The 11,338-nt window shown below is 36.1% G+C and overlaps 1 protein-coding gene across 1 annotated transcript; it reads right to left on the bottom strand.

Moving 5' to 3' along the window:
- Window positions 1-8,024: 8,024 nt before the first annotated feature.
- LOC311087749 (uncharacterized protein) lies at window positions 8,025-10,718 on the bottom strand. The gene is made up of 3 exons (XM_084121147.1): window positions 10,337-10,718; window positions 8,518-8,574; window positions 8,025-8,433 (listed from the first exon to the last, which is right to left on the bottom strand). The coding sequence occupies exons 1-3, from the start codon at window positions 10,620-10,622 to the stop codon at window positions 8,192-8,194; spliced, it is 585 nt and encodes a 194-aa protein (XP_083977273.1). The 5' UTR covers window positions 10,623-10,718; the 3' UTR covers window positions 8,025-8,191.
- Between the last annotated feature and the right edge of the window lie 620 nt (window positions 10,719-11,338).

The following is an 11,338-nucleotide window of genomic DNA, read 5'->3' as shown; positions in this document are numbered from 1 at the left end:
AAATGGAAGAAGCTAAACATGACTGTCAATCTCCCTCGGACTGGGGCTCCATGCAAGATCTCACCTCGTGGGGTGTCAATGATCCTAAGAAAGGTGAGAAATCAGCCCAGAACTACACGGGAGGAGCTGGTCAATGACCTGAAAAGAGCTGGGACCACCGTTTCCATTACTGTTGGTAATACACTAAGACGTCATGGTTTGAAATCATGCATGGCACGGAAGGTTCCCCTGCTTAAACCAGCACATGTCAAGGCCCGTCTTAAGTTTGCCAATGACCATTTGGATGATCCAGAGGAGTCATGGGAGAAAGTCATGTGGTCAGATGAGACCAAAATAGAACTTTTTGGTCATAATTCCACTAAACATGTTTGGAGGAAGAAGAATGATGAGTACCATCCCAAGAACACCATCCCTACTGTGAAGCATGGGGGTGGTAGCATCATGCTTTGGGGGTGTTTTTCTGCACATGGGACAGGGCGACTGCACTGTATTAAGGAGAGGATGACTGGGGCCATGTATTGCGAGATTTTGGGGAACAACCTCCTTCCCTCAGTTAGAGCATTGAAGATGGGTCGAGGCTGGGTCTTCCAACATGACAATGACCCGAAGCACACAGCCAGGATAACCAAGGAGTGGCTCTGTAAGAAGCATATCAAGGTTCTGGCGTGGCCTAGCCAGTCTCCAGACCTAAACCCAATAGAGAATCTTTGGAGGGAGCTCAAACTCCGTGTTTCTCAGCGACAGCCCAGAAACCTGACTGATCTAGAGAAGATCTGTGTGGAGGAGTGGGCCAAAATCCCTCCTGCAGTGTGTGCAAACCTGGTGAAAAACTACAGGAAACGTTTGACCTCTGTAATTGCAAACAAAGGCTACTGTACCAAATATTAACATTGATTTTCTCAGGTGTTCAAATACTTATTTGCAGCTGTATCATACAAATAAATAGTTAAAAAATCATACATTGTGATTTCTGGATTTTTTTTTTTAGATTATGTCTCTCACAGTGGACATGCACCTATGATGACAATTTCAGACCCCTCCATGATTTCTAAGTGGGAGAACTTGCAAAATAGCAGGGTGTTCAAATACTTATTTTCCTCACTGTATACACACATTTTAATGTATCTTAAAATGTAATTTGGCAAAGTGAAATTTTCAGCAGCCATTACAGTCTTCAGTATATATATATATGTGTGTGTGTACATATATATATATATATATATATATATATATATATAATCGTTTACAAAATGTGAAGACATTTCAGGCCTGAGAGGTTGTTCACATAGTCATTTGAAACTCTTTTACTATTAAAAGCTTCAGGTTAACCCATATTGAAAGTGTCTCAGCGCTGTTTACTAATGTGCCCAAGGGGAGCTATGGAAGTCAGAAGAATAGAGAAGGAAGTAACCGACATTTGACACTGTGATCCCCCATGTGTCTAATATAGCTAGCTTGTAGAAAGCAAAAACTATTTCGGAATGCTTCTAAGCTCAACTCGGCTATTTAGAGGACCACAGAGTTCTGGGAAGCTTTGTGCTCATACTGCAAATGATGTGTGTCAGCCAGGCCTTTAAATAAGCCTGTGATTTCCAATAATCACACACTAAAGTATCTAGTTTGAGAGGACCCACTCACATTCTTCACTCCATGAAACATTGTTAAACTGTAAGTGTCATGTGGCTGAACCAGTTTACCCCCTCATGTCAATCTAAACCTGTATGACTTACTTTCTTCTGTGGAACACAACAACAAAAAAAGACATTTTGAACAACGTTGAGGTCGAAAAAAAGAACACTGAACCCAATTGAACATCATTGTAGTCATTGTATTAATTTTTATAAATCAACACAAAACCATGACTGTCAAGTGGCATGCCTGTTCTGGAGCCTCATTTATAAACATTGCGTACGCACAAAAGGCGGCGTACGCCGCTCTCTACGCAATAATTGGTATTTATAAAAAGCAAACTTGACGGGAAAATGTTCGGTCCTTCACGCAAACTCTGAGCCAGGCGTACGCATAAAAACGGGTGAAATGAGAAATGGCGACACCGTCAGCAGATGGAAGAAACACGTGAAAGTGTGTGAAACTGTAGACTGTTGTGTAAAAGAAATGGCAATACTGCCTCTCATAAATAACATGAAGACTTTACAAAGCAAGTCTTACAATTAACAGCCTACACAAACACCCGTTTGATCGATCTGCAGTGTAAAACAAACAAAATCAAACTAAGATTACAACAGAAATGCAAATTAACACATTTGCAAAAAGAAAAGTGAAATATGTTCTGCAATAATATTGGCATGTTATGCAATTAATCCTCATAACACATCTGTAGCTTTCCCCTTTCCCCCACCCGTGGCAGACACACTCTGGCGATGGAGCGCTAGACGCTTTTTTCCATCGACTTTGATGTCCGACCATTTCTTTTTTATTTCGGCCACGGTCCGAGGTTGTGAGGCTGCAGCATTAACGGCGTCTGCAACCTTTTGCCACTCAAGTGCCTTTTTGGCATTAGTAATGCCCACACTGTGCCCTCCAAACAACATTTTACTCCTCTTTTCCACCTCGCCAACGATAATTTCTACTTCACATTGAGTGAAGTTACGTTTCTTGGTTTTCCTCTCTGTGTTTGCCATGATTTCGCAATCGATGAATATTAACTTGTGGCCGTTTCACAGACTATTTATGGGCAACTATGGGCGTGACATGAAGCTACATTTAAAATTGATTGTGATTTATTAAGGGAAAACTGCGTAGGATGTGCGTGCGCACGGTTTTATAAATCCGAATATTTCTGTGCGTACGCACGTCCTATGTTTCATAAATGAGGCCCCTGGTTATCATTTCTGCAGTGTCAAATTCCACTTATTTTATAAATCATGTATAACCCTGAACTGACTCTGTGCCCTATTTTAACGATCTGAAACGCAAGTGTCAAAGCGCAAAGCGCAAGTAACTTTGTGGGCGGGTCTTGGCGCTGTTGCTATTTTCCCAGCGGGATAAATGACTCTTGCGCCAGGCGCAAATCTAAAATGGGTTGGTCTGAAGTAGCTTCATTATTCATAGGTGTGGTTTGGGCGTAACGTGAAATAAACCAATCAGAGCGTCATCTCACATTCCCTTTAAGAGCAGACGCGCTTTGTTCTAAAGCGGATTCCTATTATAACGGCGGATTTGCCAGGAGCGGTTCACAGCCAAGGAGAGCAACGCTCTCGTCAGGGACGTTGGGGATGGAGAAACCCACCCAAATTAACTTCGGTTAAAAAGGCGTATGATAATTTGGGTAAATGTGTAAGCTAGATGTATGCTTTTATAATAAATTGTCTATCTATCTATCTATCTATCTATCTATCATAATAATGTATGATTTGCAAAAATGAAAACTGCTGCTTCTGTGTAGATGAGAGAATCAAAGTGTATGCGCGTTGTGCACACGCTACATTGATTATGGCCAAGCATGCGCCCTTAAAATAGCATATGAATAACATGCGCAACGCGCCACTGACTTTAAACTATTTTTTCCTGGTTAGTGGCGCAATTGTTTTCTAAACCTGCAAAATAGCATGAAGGAACGTTTGCGCCGGAACACGCCTCCTTTTTTGCGCTGAACCGCCCAGGGAGCGCAAGTTCATTCCCTAGTTTAGCGACGTGCTTCTGTGGAGGGAAAAGCGCGCTTTGCGCGGGTGCAAAATAGGAATGATACATGCGTCAGTGTACAAAGTCAATTGCGCTGGGTGCAAGATAGGGCCCAGAATGTTAAAAATGCTATTAAGTAGAATTTACATTTAAAGTCCGCATGAAACCAAAATTGACAATTCCTAATTTTTTATGGAATATTGCAGTATTTATGAATGATTTCTCCATGCACATCATTATTTTAAAACCAATTCATGTGTCCTTGTAATTTTAATTAAAATAACTTCCCCTTGCTTTTACAATGACATCTCTTCTGTTCTCTGGTGACGTGTTTACTGGCGTGAAGGTGGGACAACCTGTCACTCTAATGAGATCGACCAATAGCAAATCCCAATCATCCTATCTATTCCAGATGGATAAATTCAAATCCCGCTCTACATTTTTTCCTCATTTGAAAAGCGTTTCACTTGGATATGTCACAATAGAAAAGAAAAAACTATTGCAACTTCCATTTCATGCCAACATTAAAACATGGTATCTTGTCCTACCCTGCACTGGTAGGCCACTCATTCTCTCACTTAAAGTCTATATCTGATTCTGAATTTGTTCTTTCCAGACAGCATTCATCTGTTCACAATCTGTTCCAATCTACTCTTGACTAGGAAACTTCAAACCAGCATAAACCAATCTAGACCAGAAATGCATGCTGGTATAAGCTGTTTAAGTGCAATAAGAACTCTTGTGGGTTCACATCAGTCATTTAGCGAGGATAAATCTCTGACCCGGTTTACCACTACACTGTCTGCTGCGAGATGCGTGAGCTGCTTACGGCTGCGGCATCAGACTGGCCTGAGAACATCAGACAGGCAGGCAAGAGGAGGAATAACAATTACCCTATGCAGTGAGGACACTTCAGTCAGAAAAAAGCCACACTTCATATACTCAAGTGACTTGGACAGTTGCAAGTGTGGTAAATCAAAATGGCTCAAGGCACTCCAAAATCCAGTAAACTGAGTTTTTTATTAGTGAGAGATTTGGAACACAGAACTCTGATGTAATAATTTGATACTCTTACATGTTATATATATATATACACGCACACATATAGATAGATAAAAATAGTTGCTATTGGTCGATCTCATGTGAGTGACAGTTTGCCCCGCCCTCACACCAGTAAAGACATCATCAGTGAAGAGAAGAGATGTTGCTTATAAGAAGTTATTTTGATTATGGATTTTTTTTTAATAATGATGAACAATATGATGATTTATAATAAATATTGCAATATTCCATAAAAAATAAGAATAGTCAATCTTGATTTCATGGTGTTTTTATTCCGATAATTTAACATGCTTTTGTTTTAAAATGTACCATAAATTTGACATCTGATTTGTGAAACATACATAGGGCAGATTTATTTAAAATAAGATGAAACAAAAATATACAAAATATATACAATATACAAAGTCTTGGATGTTAGCGCACAAAAAGGTCATAGACTCACAGTCTGGTTCTAATCTAGAGCTCTAAGTGCAACCACTGTTGTTAAAGATAATGCGTGACAAGGATCTTTTTGTGCACTTCTGAGCACTTCAAATTTCCCACAACTCTAATGGAGGAGAGAACATAAACAACACTTACAAATGTTTATAAAAGCAAAACTTTGAATGCCTCCAAAACCCGAATACATGACTGTAAACAAAACTATAATACAGTTTTGTTTTTTGTTTTTTTCGCTTTGGTACTATTTTCACAAGCAAGATGTAGATTTTCAAAACTCATAGTACTAATCACAACAGATCATCAAAAGTGAACTTTTTTCAACATTTCAGCATGTTTTCAATTGTGTTATTACAATACACAAAATCACAAAGTATCCTTTTCACTACACAAAATAAGAGTTTTATCTATATAAATGTTTAATTCACAGTAACTGTCTTTCATGATGCCATTCCTATCAAACTTTTGATTTTTATCTCTTTTTGTTCAGTTTAATACATTTCTCTATTATTTAATCCCACTAATCTTAATTGTTAATGAATGAATAATTTGGTACATCTATATATAGATACAGATTCTATAGATATAGTTTCTACTTTGTTTGCAATTTCCGATACTGATTACCAAATGTAATAAATTATTTTTACATTATAAGAAATGTATCTTAGATTAAAACCACTAAGTTCAAAATGTGTGTGCCTGGTAAACTATGGAGACAAAATGTCCCCAAACGATGGCAATATCCGAACTCCTTATGGGGAGATGTTTGGTCCCCATGAGGGAACAGCTTATAAATCATACTAAGTGATGTTTTTTTATTTCTTTTTTTAAATTGAAAGTTTTCTGTGAGAGGTCGGGTTACTGTAAAGGGATCAAATCTACAGTTTGTACAGTATACAGTAAATCATTATGTCTATAGACAGTCCACATAAAACAAGTGTGTGTTTGTGTGTGTGTGTGTGTGTGTGTGTGTGTTTTGGTTTATATTACATTGTGGGAACCAAATGTCCCCACAAGGATGGTAAAACCTGAGATCACCTCCATTGTGGGGACCAGCCAGCGGTCCCCATGAGGGAAATGGGTTAATAAACATACTAAATTATATTTTTTTGAAAATGTAAAAATGCAGAAAGTTTTCTGTGATGGGTAGGTTTAGGGGTAGGGTTAGTGTAAGGAGATAGAATATACAGTTTGTACAGTATAAAGACCATTAAGTCTATGGAGAGTCCCCACAAAGATGTGTGCGCCTGTTTGTGTGTGTGTGTGTGTGTGTGTGTGTGTGTTTCTGGAGTGGGTCAGAAAGATTTGCAATTTGAGAACATATAGCAGGATAGAGTTCAAGGAAGAGGAAATACTCAATGACTGTGTAACATCAGATTAATCAGAGATGGACATCAATAAAAACATTTACGGTATTGGCAGCAAACTTTGTTCTATAGCGCAAAACCCCATGGCTGTCATAACTTCATCACCCCTACTGAATAGATACTATTACAAACATTATGGATTTTATGTTATGTAAGGTAATGTAGCCTGTGTTACTGTAATTATTTTAGCAACAAGGGTGATTTAAAACGTATCTTGCATTGCTTGCTATTAAATGAATTGATTGTTAAAAGTATTAAATTGAAAGAAGATCATACTGTTGTGTTTCAGTGATTAAACCAAATGTTTTCATTACATATTACAATAATCTTGTGTTTGAAACAATGATTATGTGGAGTGAAAATGTGTATAACTGAATGAAAGCATGGGATCAGGTTTTGAAAGAATGACTAGCTGTGTCACAAGTACTATGATCAGTTTGGATTTTTGTAGGCTACTAAGTTTGAAAATGTACACCTTACTTAGGAAAATAGTACCAAAGCGAATAAAAAAAGATGTAATGCTCTATAATGTGAACAACAGTTTGTAATTCATATTAGCCTACAGTTGTTTTTATTTTTACCTGTGCCATGCTGAACGCCAACAGGATAGGCCACGGTTCAAACTCCTTCATTCTCTTCACTCGTTGTGCTAAACCAATATCGCCATGTAGTGGCTGAATTCTGTTCCTGCTCCAGTTGTGTTTGACAGTTCTACGCGGCTGTGCATGAAACCGGGCAAATAACTACATATTAAAGTTGACGGGAATGATAACGATCTGTGAGGGATTTTAATCATGACGCCATTTTGAAAGATAATTTCGCCGTGGGTTCTAAGCAGTTTCGCAGATAAGTAAAATAGCAAAAAGTAAACAAATGTAAAAAAAAAACCCACACACACACACAAAAAAAAAAACCACAAAGTATATCGTGTAATTTTTAGGCTAATAACATATTTGATATTTTTCATGTTTTTATAACAGGTTGCTATATAGATTCCAATTGCTGACACAATTTCACATCATTTTCAATGTTGTGCTAAAATAACTAAATTAGCAAATCTTTTAGCTTATGTCTCACTGTAACATACAGTAGGCCTATAAGATGACACGTCGCCAACAAGTAAATTTGTATCTAAATCTAATTTGTTAGTAAATGTACTTACCTCATCTACCTTTATGTATGCAACTGTAATGTGTGTCTTCGTGTATATAATGGTAGAGGTAGGCAGCAAAAAAGTTTAAATTGCTTAAAACTTTGCTTTAGTTCACAGAGGATGGTAGTATTCATCATGCAGTTGTTCAATTATTGACCAATCATTTGTTAAAAACTAATCACAAACTAAACACACAACTAAAAAGTGTTGTTTCTCATTTGATGGTCATAAAAATACATTATATTTGATTTTATTATTATAATCTTTATTATAATTAAAAGGTCAAGTAGAATGAAAAACATTAAAAAAATACATTTAAATGTATTTAAAGATATCTAAGCTTAAAAACTTTAAGAAATACAAACTTTGCCACTGTTTATTATGTGCAATATATAATTTATATGCCCAGTTTGGTTTATTCTAACTTGTACAAAAAACAATTAAAACTCCATCACCAATCAATTATTAAAAACATTATTTTTTTTAAGGAAAAAACTGTTTAAGTACATAAAGCCAAACAAAACAACCTTTATTTTTGCAGTTCCTTCATGAGAGGTCCTTCATGCTTGAACAAAGCATTGACCACGTCCTTGGCAATGCTTTCACAATTCACACAGTCGAGCAGTTCCCTCATCTTACTCTGGCGTGTTGGATTCGCTCTCACATTTGCAACTGATTCACTGTGCAAGTCAAGATCATCAATGATTGGATCAATGTTCTTCACATTTTGAATCAGCTGACTGGTGTTTGCTTTCAGAAACTTTTGATAATCTGAGAATATAAAAAATAAAAAATTAAAACAATAACAGGAAATGGAAAATGAAGGCAAATAAAAATATAAAGATTGAATCTAACCTTGTATTGACCTGTTACCGTCTTCTCTTCTTCCGCAGTCTCTATCAGGTTTCTGGACTGAAACATTAGAAAAATAATAAACTCACAATAATCCTATTTATGTTTTTATTATTATTATTATTATTATTATTGCTGCCATGAATTGAGTTAATTTATGCCTTTTGGGCAGTATTTAGCTTTGATAAATCTGCAGTAAACACTGTAAAAAGCGAACAGTTGGATCAACTTAAAAAAATTACTTCAATTGGTAACACCTAAAGAAATTAAGTTTTCTCAACTTAAATGATCACGTTTTTAAATAAGTTATAATAATAAATAAGTTTGATAAGTCTGCAGTAAAAGAAATGGCTGATAAAGGCTATAGTAATAGATACAATTCTGAGTCTGAATAATCCAGGAGCATGACACTAAATAAAATAAATTAATCTTGGCATATTCTACAAAACTCAATCCAATAGTAACAAAAAAAATATTTTTTTCTGTATCTCAGATTTGCACATGACATTGTTTGACCAGAATGTAACCTTCCTTAAAATTGGTCCCAAATAGTTTGAGTCCTTAATTAAGATTAATATATACTCATTTGCCTAGTCGGTTTACATAAAATATCTGTCAGTTCAATTGTTCATTACACATTCAATAGAGTGCAACAGTGCCCGTCCCCTTTTTCAGCATCGCTGGGTCCGTAATATTTTTTCAGTCATTTTTCTCATAGTGATTTTAAAATAGTCTTTGTTAAGACATGAAACAAGCCAATCGGTTATGAGGTGAATCACAACACTACAAACTTTGATTTTAAGCAAAGAAATGAAAATCGGACAAAAAGACAAAGGTACAAGACTGTGTAGCCTACTTAACTTTTAGTGAGGGAAAGAATTAAAAACACATGAAGCATTGTGAAAAGCATAATCAAATTACGATGGATAAATATAAAACTACTGCATATAGTGTGTGTGTGTGTGTGTGTGTGTGTGTATGTGTGTGTATGCAAAATGTGTATATATAGTCTATATTTCAGTATTTTGAGAGGGTAGGGAGATTACATCATTCGTAGTGCTTCATGGGAGTGGGCGGAGATAAAGAGCTATTTTGGAGTGTGTTGCTTTTTTCTACTCTGATTGGAGTAATTTTTACAGCATCATGGGTAATGTAGTTTTACTTCCAGAACTCTGGATTTCCAGGGTAAACATTGTGTGCATCTTGAGACAAAACAATGGCACTGATATAGGCTATTAAGATATGTCAGTGCAAGTTGCTTTCAGTTTAAACAGCTCAAGCATGCATGGTATGGGACTATGTCTAAGGCGTATGTTTTATAGAAATTTTTATTTTTATTTTATTTTAGGCTTTTTTTCTTTTTCTTTTTTTTTAACACCAAAAGTCGTCGACGCCATTTTGTTCATTCATGAAGTCGGCTAAACTACTTTTTTGATTAGGCTACATTAACTTTTTATGTAGCCTAGCTATAGGCCTACTTGAAGTTGAGCACATGGGCTACCATAACGAATTTACTAAAGTGGGCAGGCAAATCTTCTTACTGAGGCCGGATGTGAGAACCCTGTGAAACATTGCACATACACTTTGTTTATTCATAAGATGAAAATACCGGACATCTTTAAGTAGGCTACATTTTCAGGAATGATCTCTATACGAAAACTCAGCTAGTAGGCTATTCCTAAATCCATATAAAAAGACTGTTACTGTCAAGTTCCACGCCTTTAAGCTAAGAGGCCACTTACTTTTTTTAATAGCTATTAATGGTTTTTAATAGGCAAAGAATGTGCACAATGTGTTTCATTTAGCCACCAAAGCAACATACCTGAAGTGTCCACTGTTTTGATCCATTCTCTGAGTTGAGGAGAAAATTCATTCACATCATCATTTTTCAGCAAATTCAGAAAATTTCGACAAACATTTTCACCCTTTCCATGGATGATGTCCAGAAGCTTGATAACTGCCGCCCTGGGATCCGTAATAGAATTAAGATGATCGTACTCTGTCGTTGTTATAAGTTCGTGCACTTGAACATGTTGCAAAATAAGAACCCAATCCAGTTTAAGCCAACCGATGAGATTAGTTTTGTTTTTCAAAAGGACTTTATCCATTTTTGACAACAGGTTTACGCTATACAACCTTGTAGCCTACTGACGTGTACGAAATACCATAGATACAGAGTTTACTTTCGTTTTCGATCTGTGCATTTATTATATGGGTGAAGATCGTTTCAAAAGAAGCTGTCTCGACCTTCTGTTAGTTAGTTTATTAGTTTATTTATTTATCTGCTTTTTGTTTGCATCTTACAGCACATTATATAGGCCAATCTCATCCACTGTTATGTAACTTAATTTACAAACCTTGTCAAATGAGGCAGTTTTCTATGAGCTAAAATTTGTAAACCATTCGTTAAAAAACATTATTGTGTATGATGCCTGTCTTCAGTAAATACATTTCTGTTTTGTTTTTCAACTTTTTTTAAATAAAATATACGAGATTTAACTCATTTTTAAAGTCAGTTATGTAATTTAAGGTAAACATCCATTTTTATTGTACTGAAAGTGTAACTCTCGCCAAATGTATCTTGCATTGGTTGCTATTAAATGATTGTTCAAAGTACCAAATTGAAAGAAGATCATACTGTTGTGTTTCAATGATTAAACCAAATGTTTTCATTACATATTACAATAATCTTATGTTTGAAACAATTATGTGGAGTGAAAATGTGTATAACTGAATGAAAGCATGGGATCAGGTTTTGAAAGAATATAGCTGTGTCACAAGTACTATGATCAGTTTGTATTTTTGTACTAAGAGGTTTGAAAAT

The sequence above is a fragment of the Abramis brama genome, assembly GCF_963993115.1.
Source record: "Abramis brama genome assembly, chromosome: 8".
NCBI classification, from domain to species: Eukaryota; Metazoa; Chordata; class Actinopteri; order Cypriniformes; family Leuciscidae; genus Abramis; species Abramis brama.
The sequence above is the reverse complement of the archived record's forward strand: the minus strand, read 5'-3'. Positions and strand labels throughout refer to the sequence as shown.

Excerpts from the sequence above, each read along its gene's own strand:
- LOC311087749 (XM_084121147.1), bottom strand. The coding sequence starts at position 10,622 with ATGGATAAAGTCCTTTTGAAAAACAAAACTAATCTCATCGGTTGGCTT. Across the intron at positions 8,575-10,336 it reads CAAAACAGTGGACACTTCAG|TCCAGAAACCTGATAGAGAC; the intron begins GTATGTTGCTTT and ends CTAATGTTTCAG. Across the intron at positions 8,434-8,517 it reads CGGTAACAGGTCAATACAAG|ATTATCAAAAGTTTCTGAAA; the intron begins GTTAGATTCAAT and ends TTATATTCTCAG.